The following is a 21,013-nucleotide window of genomic DNA, read 5'->3' as shown; positions in this document are numbered from 1 at the left end:
TTTGTAAGGTCGCAGCTACTTTAAGATTTACGGTATTTACTTGTATTTACAACGACACAGCACGCGGATAGCTTGGTGGTTGTCAATGAGTGCATTTACCGTAAATATTAGTATAGAGCGGTAAAAACGAGACGCCTCTAACTTCCTGCTGGAATAGACTAGAAAAGGTACGTTTTACAGCGAAATGTATTCACGGCCGTACAGTGTAGACCTCCCACTGTTTCAAAACACACACAAAAAAAATCCACGATGTTAGCATAAGTAACATAAATGGTCATTTTTCTTGGAAAAACAGTCAAAATGCTGTAAAACGTCTGGCGGTATGGAGCGCTCTGCACTTAAAATGGTTGGCAGTGAATGAGTTAATTTTGGTAACAAGAATTTTGAATGTGCTAGCACCACCTGCTGTTATGGAAACGTATTACATCTCGCATGCCCAGAACATACGCTCGGCGTCTGTGTGTTCCGAAGCACAGTTTTGACCGACCCGGGGAGACGGGAGCCGGCTGACCAGTCTGACTGCTTTTCTACTGACGGTCAGCCGTCGGCTTGGTGTGTCACGGCCCTAACACTCTAACCTCTACGCTCAACCCTCTACCCTCAACCCTCAACCCTCAACCCTCTACCCTCTAACCTCTACCCTCTACCCTCTACCCTCTACCCTCTACGCTCAACCCTCTACCCTCTACGCTCAACCCTCTACCCTCTACCCTCAACCCTCAACCCTCTACCCTCAACCCTCAACCCTCTACCCTCTACCCTCTACCCTCTACCCTCTACCCTCAACCCTCAACCCTCAACCCTCTACCCTCTACCCTCTACCCTCTACGCTCAACCCTCTACCCTCTACCCTCTACCCTCTACGCTCAACCCTCTACCCTCTACCCTCTACCCCATCCTAGTGACTTGCTGGCGTCTGTGTGAGGTGTCGACGCTCACTTCATGACGTAGAGGATGTAGAGAATGTCGGCCTGGTCCTGGAGCGTGGGACACTCCTTCAACTGCCGCACCAGCGAGGCGAAGTCCGTGTTCCCCTGAGCATCACGTGGCAGGTGCAGATCAGCGCCGTGTGCCTACGGACACATGACACCATTAGAGTGGGGACACATTTACACAGGACACCAGTAGAGTGGGGACATATTTACACATGACACCATTAGAGTGGGGACATATTTACACCAGTAGAGTGGGACACATTTACACAGGACACCATTAGAGTGGGGTGACATGACACCATTAGAGTGGGGACACATTTACACATGACACCAGTAGAGTGGGGACATATTTACACATGACACCAGTAGAGTGGGGACACATTTACACATGACACCAGTAGAGTGAGGACACATTTACACCAGTAGAGTGGGGACACATTTACACAGGACACCAGTAGAGTGGGGACACATTTACACATGACACCAGTAGAGTGGGGACACATTTACACCATTAGAGTGGGGACACATTTACACAGGACACCAGTAGAGTGGGGACACATTTACACATGACACCAGTAGAGTGGGGACACATTTACACATGACACCAGTAGAGTGGGGACACAATTACACATTTACACCAGTAGAGTGGGGACATATTTACACATGACACCATTAGAGTGGGGACACATTTACACATGACACCAGTAGAGTGGGGACACATTTACACATGACACCAGTAGAGTGGGGACACATTTACACCATTAGAGTGGGGACACATTTACACAGGACACCAGTAGAGTGGGGACACATTTACACATGACACCAGTAGAGTGGGGACACATTTACACATGACACCAGTAGAGTGGGGACACAATTACACATTTACACCAGTAGAGTGGGGACATATTTACACATGACACCATTAGAGTGGGGACACATTTACACATGACACCAGTAGAGTGGGGACACATTTACACAGGACACCAGTAGAGTGGGGACACATTTACACATGACACCAGTAGAGTGGGGACACATTTACACCATTAGAGTGGGGACACATTTACACAGGACACCAGTAGAGTGGGGACACATTTACACATGACACCAGTAGAGTGGGGACACATTTACACATGACACCAGTAGAGTGGGGACACATTTACACATGACACCAGTAGAGTGGGGACACAATTACACATTTACACCAGTAGAGTGGGGACATATTTACACATGACACCATTAGAGTGGGGATACATTTACACATGACACCAGTAGAGTGGGGACACATTTACACCATTAGAGTGGGGACACATTTACACATGACACCAGTAGAGTGGGGACACATGACACCAGTAGAGTGGGGACACATTTACACATGACACCAGTAGAGTGGGGACACATTTACACAGGACACCATTAGAGTGGGGACACATTTACACAGGACACCAGTACAGTGGGGACACATTTACACAGGACACCATTAGAGTGGGGACACATTTACACCAGTAGAGTGGGGACACATTTACACCAGTAGAGTGGGGACATACTTACACCAGTAGAGTGGGGACACATTTACACCATTAGAGTGGGGACACATTTACACATGACACCAGTAGAGTGGGGACATATTTACACATGACACCATTAGAGTGGGGACACATTTACACAGGACACCAGTAGAGTGGGGACACATGTACACCATTAGAGTGGGGACACATTTACACATGACACCAGTAGAGTGGGGACATATTTACACATGACACCATTAGAGTGGGGACACATTTACACAGGACACCATTAGAGTGGGGACACATTTACACGTGACACCAGTAGAGTGGGGACACATTTACACATTTACACCAATAGAGTGGGGACACATTTACACGTGACACCAGTAGAGTGGGGACACATTTACACATTTATACTGCACCATCTGCCTATACTGTATATATTACTTTTCTGCTGTTTGCACTTCTGATTAGACGCAAACTGCATGTGCTTGTACTCTGCTCAATGGAAATGAAGTTGAGTCTAATCTAGTCTCAGTGACTGGCCACTGGGGGAGATCCCTTACCTAGAGCACTGGGAATTTAACATCTGAAACATTCAGAAATATAAAACCCTCGGGTTAGTGGGCCTAGTTTCTCAGCGTCTGTAGGAGGACTTGCCTTGGCTGCTGGTGTGGGGTGCTGATGGTGCTGAGGAACCACCAGCAGGTTCAGAGACTTGCGATGCTTATTCATCACAGACGTAACAGGCAAGAACATCGACGCTTCTGGAACACAAGAACACATTTCATCACAGACTAACAGGCAAGAACATCGAAGTTTCTGGAACACAAGAACACATTTCATCACGGACTAACAGGCAAGAACATCGAAGTTTCTGGAACACAAGAACACATTTACAGGAAATAAACCTGGAGGACCTTTTGCAACTGATTGCAACATCTCCTGATATATTAACTTTACACCCCAAGATTAAATGATCAAATGCAATGAATGAAGGCCTTGGGTCTAGTGCAGTGTACTGTGTTGTGTCTAGTGTACATAACATCTCAGGTAGAGCCAAGCCTGTCCTGGGTCTCAGACTCACTTGGGATGTTGAGGCCCTGCACTTGAGCCATGAAGGACAGGATGTCTCTGGTGGTGTGCTCTGCACTGAAGACATGGTGCTGCCCCCTCTGGATGGGAGGGAGATGACTTTTGGCCTCTGTGCTCTGGTCCAGATTCGTGAGGTACTGATCAAACAGGTCCCTCCTGACGCTGCCCACCGACACTAATAATAATAATAATAACACTTCTTATTTATGCACAAAAACCAAGTTCCATGAGTTCCATGAGACTCCAACAGTCATGAGTCGGTACCTGCAGTAGCGTAACTTTCTTCTTCCTCATCATCATCTTCCTCGTCCTCCTCATCCTCCAGGAAGTTGTCATCTGAGTCTGTGTCCATAAAGCTGAGCTGGGTGTGAAAGGAGGTGATGAGGAAGCTGGACAGAGTTCCCATCTGGACCCTGAGAAGAACATAGCAGACCATCAACAAGACACCATCAACAAGAGACCATCAACAAGACACCATCAACACCAGACCACCAACACCAGACCATCAACACCAGACCACCAACACAAGACCAACACCACCAGGCTATTCCAAGTATGTTGTTTAGTGACAAACCTGGCTAAGTTAACTCAGAGTAAGTGCTAAACCTCCCACAACAAGAGCCCAATGGCATTGTTTTGTAGGAGAGTGAAGCCATGCAGCTCTTCTATTTGGAGGTTCACCACTTACTCTGACTTAACTCACCCCCTGGCCACCAACAGCAGGTCATCAACTCCAGGGCCTCCACACCCTGCAAATCACCCCTCCAAATGGGATGGCTATCCCTGCCTTATTTTCACAGGAGCATGCCAGCTTAGATAAAAGGATGCATAACCTTCTCTGTGCAAAAACCCAGATTTACACTGTTAGCCTAGCTTGGCATAGTTCAATGGAAGCAAGTTGTTCCACTTAGACTTTGGGGTAGATGGTAAAATGCTAATAGGCATTAGCATGTTCCTTTAAGTGACGATTATAATCACCCTCATCTAATTGCTCTATTTGGCATAATTGACAGAGCGCAGTTGCTCTGAGCTCACAGTGTACATGACTAGATCACTACTGAACCCTGATAAACAGCACAAATAAGTACACTGGGAGCAGCTGAATAGTCTGATAGGTAGGACTATTGGCCAATAAGCACACTGATCTGGGAGCAGCTGAATAGTCTGATAGGCAGGACTATTGGCCAATAAGCACACTGATCCGGGAGCCGCCGAATAGTCTGATAGGCAGGACTATTGGCCAATAAGCACACTGATCCGGGAGCAGCCGAATAGTCTGATAGGCAGGACTATTGGCCAATAAGCACACTGATCCGGGAGCAGCCGAATAGTCTGATAGGCAGGACTATTGGCCAATAAGCACACTGATCCGGGAGCAGCCGAATAGTCTGATAGGCAGCACTATTGGCCAATCAGCACACTGATCCGGGAGCAGCCGAATAGTCTGATAGGCAGCAGCACTATTGGCCAATAAGCACACTGATCTGGGAGCAGCTGAATAGTCTGATATGCAGGACTATTGGCCAATAAGCACACTGATCTGGGAGCAGCTGAATAGTCTGATAGGCAGCACTATTGGCCAATAAGCACACTGATCTGGGAGCAGCTGAATAGTCTGATAGGCAGCACTATTGGCCAATAAGCACACTGATCTGGGAGCAGCGGAATAGTCTGATAGGCAGGACTATTGGCCAATAAGCACACTGATCTGGGAGCAGCGGAATAGTCTGATAGGCAGGACTATTGGCCAATAAGCACACTGATCTGGGAGCAGCTGAATAGTCTGAGCGCTGCACACTGAGAGACTAACAGCCTGTTGTAGTGTTGTGCTGCGTGCAGATACACTTGCCTTGCCCCTCCAAAGTAGCCATCTTGTAACTTCCTCAGGGTGGACAGGATGCATGGGTCAATGCTCTCACCTTCATCCACTGAAGAAGAATATAAGTGAGGAAATGTTTGGGTGTCGAAACCACTATTAAAATATTGGTGAATGAGAAGTATCCGCCGATTACCCAGCATGCTCTTGGTGATGGGAAAGGTCAGTGTTGGCCGTCCAGTCATTCTCCAACGGCTGGACAGGTACGCCAGCTCGTTACGCAACATCTCCACGATCATCTGATTGTCCAGTGCCAGGTAGAAATGGTGCTGGTCAATGAACTGTAAGAAAGTAACAAAGAAAAACCCATAAACCCATACTAACCCATAGTAGAGTCAAGCAGATGGAGTAGAAGAACCCATACAGTAGAGTCAAGCAGATGGAGTAGAAGAAAGTAGTGAATCAAAGACACTGCAGATCCAGTCCAACAGATTGAAAAATACTGGATATGGGTTTAAAAAGAGGAGTCACACAAACTCTACTAGCATTACACACACACACACACAGAACACACACACACAGACACTAGAGACATCAGACTCCAGTCCAACAGATTGAACAATACTGGATATGGGTTTAAAAAGAGGAGTCACACAAACACTACTAGCATTACACACACACACACACACACAGAACACACACACACACACACACACTAGAGAACGTCACACTCCAGTCCAACAGATTGAACAATACTGGATATGGGTTTAAAAAGAGGAGTCTCCACCTGAGGCGTGAATGCATAGGTACGATTTCTGAGCTCGTAAAACTTTGAAGTTCCCAAAACCCCAATATGCCTGTAAGGCCGACCAGTCAGATTCAGCTTCTTGCAGTTCCCTGCAAAAAAACAACAACAAAAAACACCTTAAACACCAAGTTCACTTCAATTTGATCAGAAATAAGCTGGAAACTGGCAGATGGCTACAGCATGGCACTGCAGATGGCAGCAGGCTACAGCATTGCACAGATGGCAGTAGGCGTACCCAGCTTGGCGTAGAACACACACACACACACACACACACACACACACACACACACGTACCCAGCTTGGCGTAGATGTGGCTGAGGATGCGAGCAGGCATGATGTGGATGGGCTGCACACACACACACACACACACACACACACACACACACACACACACACACACACGTACCCAGCTTGGCGTAGATGTGGCTGAGGATGCGGGCGGGCATGATGCTGATTGGCTGCACACACACACACACACACACACACACACACACACACACACACACACGTACCCAGCTTGGCGTAGATGTGGCTGAGGATGCGAGCAGGCATGATGTGGATGGGCTGCACACACACACACACACACACACACACACACACACACACACACACACACACACACACACACGTACCCAGCTTGGCGTAGATGTGGCTGAGGATGCGAGCAGGCATGATGCTGATTGGCTACACACACACACACACACACACACACACACACACGTACCCAGCTTGGCGTAGATGTGGCTGAGGATGCGAGCGGGCATGATGCTGATTGGCTGCACACACACACACACACACACACACACACACACACACACACACACACACACACACACACACACACAACACACACACCACACACACGTACCCCAGCTTGGCGTAGATGTGGCTGAGGATGCGAGCAGGCATGATGCTTGATTGGTGCTGCACACACCACACACACACACACCACACACACACTCTCAGGCACGCCTGGATCTGCTGCGTTCCGCACCACCCCACTACACACACACACACTCATTAGCAATACACACACACTTACATACACACACCCCCACTACACACACACACACACACACACACACACACACACACACACACACACACACATTAGCAATACACACACCCCCACTACACACACACACACACACACACACACACACACACACACACACACACACACACACACACACACACACACACACACACACTTAGAATACACACACACCCCCACTACACACACACACACACACACACACACACACACACACACACACACACACACACACTTAGAATACACACACACCCCCACTACACACACACACACACACACACACACACACACACACACACACTTAGAATACACACACACCCCCACTACACACACACACACACACACACACACACACTTAAATACACACACACTTAAAATACACACACCCCCACTACACACACACACACACACACACACACACACACACACACACACACACACACACACACACACACACACATTAGCAATACACACACACCCACTACAACACACACACACACACACACACACACACACACACACACTTAAAATACACACACACCCACTTGCACAGAACACACACACACACACACACACACACACACACACACACACACTAGCAATACACACACACCCACTTGCACAGAACACACACACACACACACACACACACACACACACACACACACACACACACACACACACACACACACACACTCACTCACTAGCAATACACACACACCCACTGGCACAGAACACACACCCACTGGCACAGAACACACACACACACACACACTATAACGTCACACTCTTACTAGGATCACACACTTCCTAGCATCACACACACACTCAATCCTCCCACTGTAATGGTCCCCTACCCTGTACAACCACATCAGGTTTGAAGCAGGTGGAGAACCTCCTGTTGAGCGGGTCGATCTCTCCTGGAGCCAAGAAGCCCTGCACAGAGAGAGAAGCACACACAACTATAGCGGGTCTATCTCTCCTGGAGCCAAGAAGCCCTGCACAGAGAGAGAAGCAAGCACAACTACAGTTAAAACACAATCCCTGCACAGAGAGAGAAGAGAGAAGCAAGCACAACTATAGCGGGTCTATCTCTCCTGGAGCCAAGAAGCCCTGCACACAGAGAGAAGCACACACAACTATAGTTTGCTAAAACACAATCCCTGCACAGAGAGAGAAGCAAGCACAACTATAGTTTGCTAAAACACAATCCCTGCACAGAGAGAGAAGCGAGCACAACTACAGTTCGCTAAAACACGAAAGCATTGAGTGTATTCTATATTCTCTCATTTCATATCCTACAGCCTTTATGTAGATAGTGGATTAATTACGGATAGCCAATTCTATTCAGACCATACAGTAACTATGTAGATAGTGGATTAGTTACGGATAGCGAATTCTATTCAGACCATACAGTAACTCATTAATTGTCGAGTTCAAGTTGTTGCCTGAAGAGGCCACTGCTCCAACCTATTGCAGTTTGGCCTTTAATCAAATGTTTGACCTCTTTGGAACAAGCATCTCTGAACGGACCACATTTCAGCCCTCTAGGTCACTTGATATGACTTAAGCCCTATTCGGACGGGACTAGCTTATCACACGACCTCTGTAATGTAAATGTCCAATTCGGACGGAACTAGAAATCTCTGTCATTTCATTTGACATGGGAGGAGTAACTACGTTTACGTTCTGCCGCCACATCTTTGTCGCCGTGCACGTGATACGTTACGTCAGTTGCAAGCAGCATTTTTGAGTTTTTTTGTTTGTTTTCGCCATTTGCGTTCAGGAATAGAAAATCATCATTTGAAAATTTGACATTTTTAGAATTAAGGCATTAAGATCAATTGTCAAATGGTGATTTTATATTCCTGTTTTAGCATGGTATCAAATACATGTGCTCCTCACTGTACATTACGGTGTGATACTCACTGCTCATATACATAACGGTGTGATACTGACTGCTCATATATATACATAACGGTGTGATACTCACTGCTTATATGGCATCATCGTATGGATCCGTGTTCAAAAGAACGAGTGCTAATATTTCGATCAGAAAGGCCGTTACCTCCGCTAGCAGACAGCTGATGACGTAGAGGGACTGGCCCCACAGGTGAGGGAGCTGGCCAGCAGCGACTCGGTCCACCGTGTGTGGGCTCCCGTACTCCTCCTCCACCTGAGGGACGTCAACACGAACACAAGCCAGATTATGTGTTGTGTATGGGGCAACCTCCTGAGATTCTCTGGGCCAGCATTTGTTTGTGAAAGGGTCAGGTGTGAGCAGGGTAACCTTGTCTGCAGGTACAGCGTAGAGCTCAGGCACCAGTCGTATCCCGTTCTGCCCGCGGATCAGGACTTCATCCAGAGCCTCTCTGTACTCCTGCACCTGCTCAACAAATAGAGTAGGCCGTTTCACCGGACACAGCACCTCCCTTGCAGACAAACATGAGTATCACAGGACACAACACCTCCTTGTGGACAAACATGAGTATAACCTCTGGCCATGAACATCCTGTCCTACAGTGAGCCATTCCAGCTATTTACTGTGCTGCTCTAGAGAAACAGCTCCATCTAATCTGCTGCTCCAGGGGAACAGCTCCATCTAATCTGCTGCTCTAGAGGAACAGCTCCATCTAATCTGCTGCTCTAGAGGAACAGCTCCATCTAATCTGCTGCTCCACACAGCTCCATCTAATCTGCTGCTCTAGGGGAACAGCTCCATCTAATCTGCTGCTCTAGGGGAACAGCTCCATCTAATCTGCTGCTCTAGAGGAACAGCTCCATCTAATCTGCTGCTCCAGAGGAACAGCTCCATCTAATCTGCTGCTCTAGGGGAACAGCTCCATCTAATCTGCTGCTCTAGGGGAACAGCTCCATCTAATCTGCTGCTCCATCTAATCTGCTGCTCTAGGGGAACAGCTCCATCTAATCTGCTGCTCCATCTAATCTGCTGCTCTAGGGGAACAGCTCCATCTAATCTGCTGCTCCATCTAATCTGCTGCTCTAGAGGAACAGCTCCATCTAATCTGCTGCTCTAGAGGAACAGCTCCATCTAATCTGCTGCTCTAGAGGAACAGCTCCATCTAATCTGCTGCTCTAGGGGAACAGCTCCATTTACTGTGCTGCTCTAGGGGAACAGCTCCATCTAATCTGCTGCTCTAGAGGAACAGCTCCATCTAATCTGCTGCTCTAGAGGAACAGCTCCATCTAATCTGCTGCTCTAGAGGAACAGCTCCATCTAATCTGCTGCTCTAGAGGAACAGCTCCATCTAATCTGCTGCTCCACACAGCTCCATCTAATCTGCTGCTCTAGAGGAACAGCTCCATCTAATCTGCTGCTCTAGAGGAACAGCTCCATCTAATCTGCTGCTCCACACAGCTCCATCTAATCTGCTGCTCCACACAGCTCCATCTAATCTGCTGCTCTAGAGGAACAGCTCCATCTAATCTGCTGCTCTAGAGGAACAGCTCCATCTAATCTGCTGCTCCACACAGCTCCATCTAATCTGCTGCTCTAGAGGAACAGTTTCCCAGCATTCAACAGAGACAAGCTGGCATAATGGGTGTAGCTACAGCCCAGTCGGATGGAGAGTACTACCTGCACGTGGTCCTCATTGAAAACGCTGTCTAATATGAGGTAGGTTCCTACCTGCACGTGGAGTCTAATAAGATGTAGGTTCCTAACTATACATCTAATATGAGGTAAGTTCCTACCTGTACGTCTAACTTAGAATAGTCATCTATTATGAGGTAGGTTCCTACCTGCATGTGGCGTCTAATATGAGGTAGGTTCCTACCTGCATGTGGCGTCTAATATGAGGTAGGATCCTACCTGCATGTGGCGTCTAATATAAGGTAGGATCCTACCTGCATGTCTAATATGAGGTAGGATCCTACCTGCATGTCTAATATGAGGTAGGATCCTACCTGCATGTGGCGTCTAATATAAGGTAGGATCCTACCTGCATGTCTAATATGAAGTAGGTTCCTACCTGCATGTGGCGTCTAATATGAGGTAGGATCCTACCTGCATGTCTAATATGAGGTAGGATCCTACCTGCATGTCTAATATGAGGTAGGATCCTACCTGCATGTGGCGTCTAATATAAGGTAGGATCCTACCTGCACGTCTAATATAAGGTAGGATCCTACCTGCATGTCTAATATGAGGTAGGATCCTACCTGCATGTCTAATATGAGGTAGGATCCTACCTGCATGTCTAATATGATGTAGGCTCCTACCAGCACGTGGCGTCTAATATGAAGTAGGTTCCTACCTGCACGTGGTCCTCGTTGAAGACTCCGTCTATTATGAGGTAGGTCCAGAACACCGGCCATTCACACTCAATGTTCTCAAACAGCTTCAGCTCAGCTGGATCATAGTGCAGGCGGGTGGGGTCCTGCGGAGGCAGAGGTGGTAACACTTCTCAATATGGAGCCCTTTCAATCAAACACTATACAGTCTGTCTGTCAAATCAGGTTAACAAAGATTTCAAAGGGGGAAATGTGTGTGTGTGTGTGTGTGTGTGTGTGTGTGTGTGTGTGTATGTGTGTACAGTAGGTTCACAACCGCACATACCTCCTTTGGAGTCCTGTATCCGTCTCTAATAAATCGACAGCAACCATACCGACCCTGTAATGTAAACACATAAACTATAGGCATGTAGCGACCCTGTAATGTAAACACATGACTATAGGCATGTACCGACCCTGTAATGTAAACACATGTAGCGACCCTGTAATGTAAACACATGACTATAGGCATGTAGCGACCCTGTAATGTAAACACAGAGACTATAGGCATGTAGCGACCCTGTAATGTAAACACATAGACTATAGGCATGTAGCGACCCTGTAATGTAAACACATGTAGCGACCCTGTAATGTAAACACATGACTATAGGCATGTTTGTGTCACTGGTTCCTTTCTGTGAGACAAAAGTACCTGCAGCTTGGAGATGATGTCTCCCTTGGTGAGATTCACCAGGTCGGCATCCTCCACAGCAAACGCAGGGAAGGAGATGACGGACAGGAGGCCAGCGTCGATCTCCTTAGACGTGGAGGCCCTCGGCAGCATGGAGCACAGGATGGACTGAGGGGGCAAACACGCTTGGAATCAGAAGCTAAAGCTAATTAGCTTTCATCACTGCCGACATGTGGCAGCCTTGATCACTGCAAGCAAACTCGCCTGTCAAGCTAGTTAGTCAATTTCCATCAGTGGAGCAACTTCATCAGTGGAGCAGTAAGACGCTGACCCACCTGACAGTGCTCCACCTCGTCTGGCAGCACATGAATAACCGACTTGGGGCCGCCGTGAGCGCCGAACAGGTCCAGCTCATCAATAGCCTCCAGGGCCGCCTTAATATTTTAAAAAGAATAAAACATCTGAAATTCCCCTTCACACACACACACACACACACACACACATATAAAATATACACAACACAACTGTACTGTATGTCTGCCGTACACACACACACACATATATAAAATATAGCAAACACAACTACTGTATGTCTGCCGTACACACACACACACATATATAAAATATGGTCAACACAACTACTGTATATCTGCCGTGGCATGGCCTTAACCTCTAACCTCTGACCTTTGCCATTCCCACAGAACTCCCGTTGAGCTCCGGGATGCCCTTGTTGGTCTTGTCCCCTCTCTCCCACATGCCATAGTCCTGCGGAGAGGAAACGAGTGTGAGTGTGAGTGCCAGTGCTGGATATCTGCATTAGAGATGCTCATTGGAGACGCAGCCAAACTCACAGCAACTTTGTACGCAGCCTCAATGTAGAAAACCAAGTTCTGGATGAAAGCCACTTCATCCAAGTTGGAAATAATGTGCAGGCCTGGTAGGATTGTAGAGCACATTTTAGTATTTCAGGATAGCATTTTAGTATTATAATAACCAATCTATATCAAAATAAGATAAAAATACACATTCCATATCAAGTAACAAAGACCACAAGTGATCCTTCAATACAATCATATGCCCTGAACCAAATACTGCGGACAGATACCCTAGTCCTGCTCACTACAGATCTACAGATCTAATGATCTAATACTGCAGACAGATACCCTCATCCTGTCCACTACAGATCTACAGATCTAATACTGCAGATACCCTCGTCCAGTCCACTACAGATCTAATACTGCAGACAGATACCCTAGTCCTGCTCACTACAGATCTACAGATCTAATGATCTAATACTGCAGACAGATACCCTCATCCTGTCCACTACAGATCTACAGATCTAATACTGCAGATACCCTCATCCTGTCCACTAGAGATCTGAGCTGAGATGATCTCTGACCTGAGGCGGTCATCTGTGCCACTAGAGATCTAAGCTGAGATGACCTCTGACCTGAGGCGGTCATCTGTGCCAGGTAGAGCAGGTAGAGGGAGGTGGCGTCCACCTGCAGGTGCCCCCACTGCCCGTCCCCCACCACGGTGGCGCAGGTGCCCGTGTGGTACTTGGCATGCAGGCAGTCCTTGGTGCTCTGCGTGTGCTTGAACTTCTCCACCTTCGCCACCTGCAGGCACACACACGCACACGCACACGCTCAGCTATAGATATAGATTTATATACGCACCATAGATATAGATATAGATTTATATACGTACCATAGATATAGATTTATATACGCACCATAGATATAGATATAGATTTATATACGCACCATAGATATAGATTTATATACGTACCATAGATATAGATTTATATATACGTACTGTACACCTGCAGTCACACCCACGCACACACTCAGCTCAGCAGGCACACAGCAACACGTGGGACTATACGTACCATAGATATAGATTTATATACGTACCATAGATATAGATTTACAGTATATATACGTACACCTGCAGGCACACCCACGCACATGCTCAGCTCAGCAGGCACACAGCAACACGTGGGACCAGAGCCATATAAAGAGAGAGTTGCGACAACTCCATTGACGCTAATGTTCCATATTTTCTCAACAATAGTTCCCGGAAGTTAGGATCGAACACTCGTTAACAGACAGTAAAAGACGGTTATTTTATGATTCTAACGAACAGTCAAAATCGCTTCCGGGAACTATTTAAACCAGATTTGAACTACTTGAAGTTACACGAACCACGTCACAAACCGAATTTTCTGTAGGCTACCCGGGTTGTCGCAACTCTCTCTTTATATGGCTCTGCGTGGGACTATACGTCCCATAGATATAGATTTATATACATACCATAGATATAGATTTATATACGTACCATAGATATAGATTTATATATACGTACTGTACACCTGCAGTCACACCCACGCACATGCTCAGCAGGCACACAGCAACACGTGGCACTGACATACATGCACCCATAGATATAGCTTTATATACGTACCATAGATATAGATTTACCATATAGATTTACATGCACTCATATACGTACCATAGATATAGATTTACCATATAGATTTGTATACATGCACCCATAGATATAGCTTTATATACGTACCATATATATATATATATAGATTTACCATATAGATTTATACATACATGCACTCATATACGTACCATAGATATAGATTTACCATATAGATTTATATACGTACCATACAGATTTACCATATAGATTTATACATACATGCACCCATAGGTACAGATTTATATACGTGCACCCAGATATGTATCATATAGATTTATATATATGTGCACCCATAGATATAGATTTATATATATATATATATATATATATATATATATATACATACATATAACATTCCCTTTGTCCATTTGCACTGAAACTATACAGTAGTAGGACCTGAGAGAGGTTTTCACAGACATATACAAACTCAGGTGTGGAATTGTGAACTGAAAGAGCTTTTCACTGACATACACAAACTCATGATGTGTGGAATTGTGAACTGAGAGAGGTTCCCACCTGTCTCATCATGCACTGCAGAAGGCCTTGCATCAGCTTCACCACGCTCTGTAGACAGCAAGATCAACAGCTGAAATGCACATCACCACACACACACACACCTGAATAACAGTCTCAACTGAAACCCACCTGTTCAAGTTCATAGGCCTTGGCCTTGTCCTCGTCGCGGTCAGCATTCTTGCGGTAGGCCATGCCCAGGCCCCACACGGCCAGTATGCTGTACACGTTGTCCCTGACCCAGGCATCCTTCTGCTGGGCACTGGCCGGTAAGAGGCCCGTCACCGGATTCTAAAGCAGCCAGGCAAAACATCAACAACTGGTCGAACTGGTAGACTCCAGTGCACTGGCGCTAGTTCATGTTACACCTCGCACTGTTGACGAGGCTTCACTGAAAGCATCGGTGTGAGAGGCTTCAGTAGCCTACTTAGGTGTTGAAGATAATACAAATATTTTTCACCCCTGTCTATTTAAAGACGACCTTTGGTCATGCACTGCTGCTGTTTATTTGAAGAGAACACCAGCACGGGCAAATTTAGCCTCCCCTGGAATGGGCAGTTAGCAGTTTTGGTTAACGTGGTTAAACTCATCAGCCTGTCCAACACACACACCGGAGAGAAAGTAAGAATCTCATCACCCACCTGATGGCACAAAATTGTCTCCTGCACGAGCCTGGCGTACCCATCCAATCGGACTCCCGAGTTACTCCGACTCCGCATTCTCACAGCTGATGTTCCGCCTGTTCTGAAAGCATCGTGTCGTTAGAACCGTCTGATGTTCCGCCTGTTCTGAAAGTATCGTGTCGTTAGAACCAGCTGGTGTGGCAAATTGAACAGCAACTATTTGCAGACAATTCTACAATCGGCCCTGTACGGGAGTCAACAAAACTATGATGAGGAAACGCACTCCAATGGTAAACAGTTTTGCTCACAGTCAACAGACCATATTCGACTATCACCTGAGTTGAATGTAATGAAATCCCCGTTATATCTTCCACCGTTTACATCTTCCCGTTCGCACACCCGTGCTTTGATGAAACACCGACGACTAATCTCATGCAGCAGCAAACATCTGCAGTCATCCTTTGGCGTACGCCTCAGTCGCGCACTGCCATAGCATTGTCGATGACAGCAAATACCGGAAGTTCCGTCTGTGGGACTATTTTGTTAGCGTCCCATCTCCAAAAATCATGGTATTTGTTTAGTGGGAAAACAGGGTAAATGTAGGCAAACTATATCAACCATATACATATGGCAAATGTATGTTTTGATGACGATGCAAATCCTTAATAAATCGTTTAAGCATCAACAGATCATCTGTTTTAAACCAATGGTGCATCTCCGCGATGTAACGTTCAGCCAATGACATGCAACTCTCAATCAGGTTTGTAGCGGAAAGTGAAAAAAAAAGAGATGAGCCACAACCATCGCAACTCTCCTACTCCACCTTGAAAGTGTTTATGTAGCGGTTCGCTCATTCTTTTTCGCACATGTTCTGCAAAATTTGACATATCCGAGTGTAAAGGTAAGTAGCCTACTCTTCATCTCAAAACATGAATTAGATTGCGTACACCGAAAGCTACGGAGAGCTAATTTGCCAGCTCTATTCTTTGTTTCAAGAGAGGTCTTTTTTTCGAGATAATTGTTATTTACCTATTTATTCCGCAAACTTTTATTACGTCGTCATTTGGGAACCTGATGTATAGCCTCTACTGCTGTTTACTAACTTTGTATATTTCCTACGTAAATACTAAGTAGGCGAATCACTTTGATTTCTTTTTTCGATGCCACGACGCAGAATGACATGAGTAGCGTCTTTCATACGGCACTGTTTCCCTCTTCAGTTCTCCTTTTCAGATACTTTCGAAAATGTCACGAATCTCTCAGGGCCTGTAGGCTATTGGCCTTCTGTTTCGACACACGTTGTTTTTATCTCTTCACTTGATATCCATTTCCCCGCTGTGCTGGCGGCCATACCCTTCACCGTTAACTCTGCTGTCCTTGCAGATGCACTTCATGTTGCTGTTCAGTCGCCAGGGCAAGCTGAGGCTTCAGAAGTGGTATGTGCCCATAGCGGACACCCAGAAGAAGAAGATCGCCCGTGAAGTTATACAGATGGTGCTGGCTCGCAAGCCCAAAATGTGTAGCTTCCTAGAGTGGAGGGATCTTAAAATCGTTTACAAAAGGTGAGTTCAGTTCAGTTCCCATGAGAGACTTTGAAGAACTAGACTATAGGACATAGCCAGGCTAGCCAGGACCGACATTTGGAAAAATGTGGTAGCCTATAGCCATTTTTTAGGAAAAGTACTTCCTGTGTTGTTTCCATATGATTTTTAGGTGCTGAATCCATTTAATGCTGTAGCCTAGGCCATAACAAGATAACAGTCACTGTTTAGTCATAAATAATAAAAAGAAAATGGCTGCCCAAAATTATTTTTAAGTCAAGAAGGAAACAAGCAAACATTATGTTTAATATAGGTTTTTCAAACATGCAAATGTTGCCAAATGTAGTGTTATGAATCCTCAGTTCTTTAAAGGAGAACATGAGATGTTATCAGATCATGTGATGACCTGAACCAGCACTTTCAGAACAGTAAACATGTTTCTATAGGTGAGCTCACTCGATGTTAACATATAGCCTACTGTGCCTCTGGTGATAGCGGACAATGTCAGGAACACAAGCTGAAAACACCTTGCACAAGTTGAATACTGACATGTTCCTAGAGTCTAGCTTACTTGGGGTGAGCGACAACTGCAAGCAGGCAGGGTCCTGATGAGCTCCTAGTGTCTCGGCTGCCTTAGGCATAGATATGTGTTAATATGTCTATGGTCTTAGGCACAGATATGTGTTAATATGTCTATGGTCTTAGGCACAGATATGTGTTAATATGTCTATGGTCTTAAGCATAGATTATGTCTATGGTCTTAGGCATAGATATGTGTTCTATACGTCTATGGTCTTAGGCATAGATATGTGTTCTATATGGTCTTTGGCACGCCTGACGGGTCCTGATGAGCTATAGTGTCTCGGCTGTAGATATGTGTTCTGTATATCTACAGACCGGCTCCCATAGGCCACATTGAGCACACTTGACATTAGTGTCTGACTCTTAGCAACGCTCTCCACTGATGTGCCCCCAATGTAGGTGTGTGCGTGTGCGTGTGCGTGTGCGTGTGTGTGTTCCTCTTTCTGCTGTCTCCTGTAGTCCACTATCTGGTTCTGTTTTTTCTGAGGTTGAGCAGCAGAATGTTGTCCTGGCACAAAGATCACTGGTGATGTAGCGATAATGGTGGTGCCATCTGAAGTCAGTAAAAGTGGGTATGGAAATGCACAGCCAAGAGAGGAGACTGACCAGGGAGACTTGCAGTATCCTGATGGATGTCCGCCCTGTGATTGGCCAGGGAGACTCCGCCCTGTGATTAGCCAGGGAGACTCCGCCCTGTAGGGAGACTCCGCCCTGTGCTTGGCCAGGGAGACTCCGCCCTGTGATTGGCCAGGGAGACTCCGCCCTGTGCTTGACTGACGTTGGTGTTCAGGAGTAGGACGCAGCAGCACTCGTGGAGACCGTGAGCGTGATGTTGTTGCGTGTCCACCATAGACACCTATATATACAGTATCTATGGTGTCCCCCCTCTAAGGGCTGAGAGTGGCGGGAACAGGGGCTGAGGCTGGACTGCACAGTCTACTCAGAGGCCATGACCCAAGCCTGGGTAGCTATGACCCAAGCCTGGGTAGCGTACTAGCGGACAGCTGGGTGCCCAACTGGGTCCACCTTGCGTGGAATGAGCGACTGTAAAGCCGTTGCTTCCATCAGAGCGCTCAGAAAATGCCTGGCACGGTTACTTGTGGTAGTGTAAGTCACAAACTAGGCACGGTTACTTGTGGTAGTGTAAGTCACAAACTAGGAAAGCTTCATGGTATTAGCTATAGAAGTTAAAAAACTGTTACCCTATTCACCTTTAGAGTCTCGCCTATGACCAGTACACATATTGTTTCAATAATAATTTTGAAAAACTGAGAGCCTTCTTTCAGTTGTACCGTGGATTCATAGTCAGAAGACATTGAACTTTAAAAATATCATGTATGACAACTTTTTCTCAAAAATGCCTGCAGGGCTACAGAATGTTGAATTCATGGCGCTGACCAATAGGCTTCCAAAGCATGCGATCTCTTATTTAGAAATGAAGGTCAAGTTTAACTTGATATGAGACTTGTTATGTGCTGTGTTGAGTGAAGTACCCATTGTGCTCTCATTGTCCAAGGACACCAAGCTCATGGCCTTGTGTGTGTGTGTGTGTGTGTGTGTGTGTGTGTGTGTGTGTGTGTGTGTGTGTGTGTGTGTGTGTGTGTGTGTGTGTGTGTGTGTGTGTGTGCTCATGGCCTTGTCATTATCACAGATACGCAAGTTTGTATTTCTGCTGCGCTGTGGAGGACCAGGATAACGAGCTGATCACCCTGGAGATCATCCACCGCTACGTCGAGTTACTAGACAAGTATTTTGGCAGCGTGAGTCTTCTATTTATTATTCGTTAGTTTCACTGAAGTAAGTAACTCTGTACATTGTACACTCTGGGTGTGTTGCGTTGAACAAGCTGCGTCATTGCTCTGTGTCAGGTGTGTGAGCTGGACATCATCTTTAACTTTGAGAAGGCCTACTACATCCTGGACGAGTTCATCCTGGGCGGAGAGGCGCAGGAGACCTCCAAGAAGAATGTGCTGAAGGCCATTGAACAGGCCGACATGCTTCAAGAGGTGAGAGGGACTGAAAATTAAAAAGTCTACTAGACAAAAAGTGTGATTGTAATTCATGTTGGATAACGTCAGATTTGCGTCACTTAATTTACGATATGGCTTACCATTGGTAGTAGGTACTTGTATGTTTGGTATGGAATAGACACAACATTCTCCCGTTAGCTTTTCTCTGTCAGCATTGTGGTGTGGCTCACTACACAAGCACTGCTTTCTTGGTAGGTAAGTGAGTAGAACTGTTCATTTGGCGCTGCATGTACAGCATTGTTGTAGTTCTTGTCTTTAGCAACATAATATCATCCAAATTGGTAGGACTTGGTTGTAAGTTTGTGCCTGAGAGTTTGTGGTGCTGAAAGTTCTCTTTGTTCTGGTTCCCTCTGAGAGTCTCTGGTGCTGAAAGTTCTCTTTGTTCTGGTTCCCTCTTGAGAGTTTCTGGTGCTGAAAGTTCTCTTTGTTCTGGTTCCCTCTGAGAGTCTCTGGTGCTGAAAGTTCTCTTTGCTCGTGTTCCCTCTGAGAGTCTCTGGTGCTGAAAGTTCTCTTTGTGTTCCTTTAGGAAGCCGAAGCTCCGCGCAGCGTTCTGGAGGAGATAGGGCTCACATAAAGCGCCGACGTCCAATCAGATCGCTGCAGGAACACTGACCAGACATACTCCCTCGGCCCCTGGGACGGGTAGAGGTGCTATATGTATGTCACTCAAAACTGACTGGACAACCATCCACTGCCTTAAACATACTCAATCTCAATTTGTACCTTTTCTGAACGTGACACTTGTTTCCTTTACGGTTTCCAATGTGTGTTTTTACGTAATGTAGTCTCCAAAGAAAGGTGCATCTGCCATTCAAGGCAAACATACTGAAGACGACTCCGTGCAGACAAGAGTATTAGCACTAGGGATAATTGGGATTATGTGTAGCATGACCTGAACACTGTTACGTAGATTTTACAATGCGTTTTGAAAGTGTCATTTGAATAGTGTGGCTTTATGTTTACAAATTAGAAAACAAACATTCCTTCTAGACTTGTCTTGGTTGTCTCCATGTGTCCTCAGTATTAACAGTACGATGTCAAGAATAGTGCATCAGAGTCATCACTGTATGTGTATTAAAAACATTACCAAACCA

The 21,013-nt window shown here is 46.1% G+C and overlaps 2 protein-coding genes across 3 annotated transcripts in view; one reads left to right on the top strand and one right to left on the bottom strand.

The window, feature by feature from the left end:
• The window catches only part of phka2 (phosphorylase kinase, alpha 2 (liver)), a 33,818-nt gene extending 17,557 nt beyond the window's left edge, over positions 1 to 16,261 (bottom strand). Inside the window, 23 exon segments of the mRNA XM_062528525.1 lie at positions 940 to 1,073; positions 3,101 to 3,207; positions 3,528 to 3,710; positions 3,800 to 3,948; positions 5,385 to 5,463; positions 5,548 to 5,692; positions 6,139 to 6,248; positions 6,566 to 6,617; positions 7,015 to 7,083; positions 8,078 to 8,149; positions 9,282 to 9,389; positions 9,504 to 9,599; positions 11,491 to 11,613; positions 11,793 to 11,846; positions 12,159 to 12,305; positions 12,473 to 12,571; positions 12,822 to 12,902; positions 12,989 to 13,071; positions 13,588 to 13,756; positions 15,147 to 15,194; positions 15,276 to 15,434; positions 15,785 to 15,926; positions 16,102 to 16,261. Coding sequence (XP_062384509.1) covers positions 940 to 1,073; positions 3,101 to 3,207; positions 3,528 to 3,710; positions 3,800 to 3,948; positions 5,385 to 5,463; positions 5,548 to 5,692; positions 6,139 to 6,248; positions 6,566 to 6,617; positions 7,015 to 7,083; positions 8,078 to 8,149; positions 9,282 to 9,389; positions 9,504 to 9,599; positions 11,491 to 11,613; positions 11,793 to 11,846; positions 12,159 to 12,305; positions 12,473 to 12,571; positions 12,822 to 12,902; positions 12,989 to 13,071; positions 13,588 to 13,756; positions 15,147 to 15,194; positions 15,276 to 15,434; positions 15,785 to 15,862 — 2,345 coding nt within the window. The 5' untranslated portion in view covers positions 15,863 to 15,926; positions 16,102 to 16,261.
• Positions 15,917 to 21,013, top strand: ap1s2 (adaptor related protein complex 1 subunit sigma 2). Of its 2 annotated transcripts, none has more exons than XM_062527183.1 (5): positions 15,917 to 16,056; positions 17,150 to 17,328; positions 19,541 to 19,649; positions 19,758 to 19,895; positions 20,446 to 21,013. In XM_062527183.1, the coding sequence occupies exons 1-5, from the start codon at positions 16,033 to 16,035 to the stop codon at positions 20,491 to 20,493; spliced, it is 498 nt and encodes a 165-aa protein (XP_062383167.1). In that variant the 5' UTR covers positions 15,917 to 16,032; the 3' UTR covers positions 20,494 to 21,013. The 2 variants fall into 2 exon arrangements, with proteins under 2 accessions (XP_062383167.1, XP_062383168.1); XM_062527184.1 differs by lacking the exon at positions 15,917 to 16,056 and adding an exon at positions 16,517 to 16,667.

This window comes from Sardina pilchardus, chromosome 23 (assembly GCF_963854185.1).
Source record: "Sardina pilchardus chromosome 23, fSarPil1.1, whole genome shotgun sequence".
Classification (NCBI taxonomy): Eukaryota; Metazoa; Chordata; class Actinopteri; order Clupeiformes; family Clupeidae; genus Sardina; species Sardina pilchardus.
The sequence above is the reverse complement of the archived record's forward strand: the minus strand, read 5'-3'. Positions and strand labels throughout refer to the sequence as shown.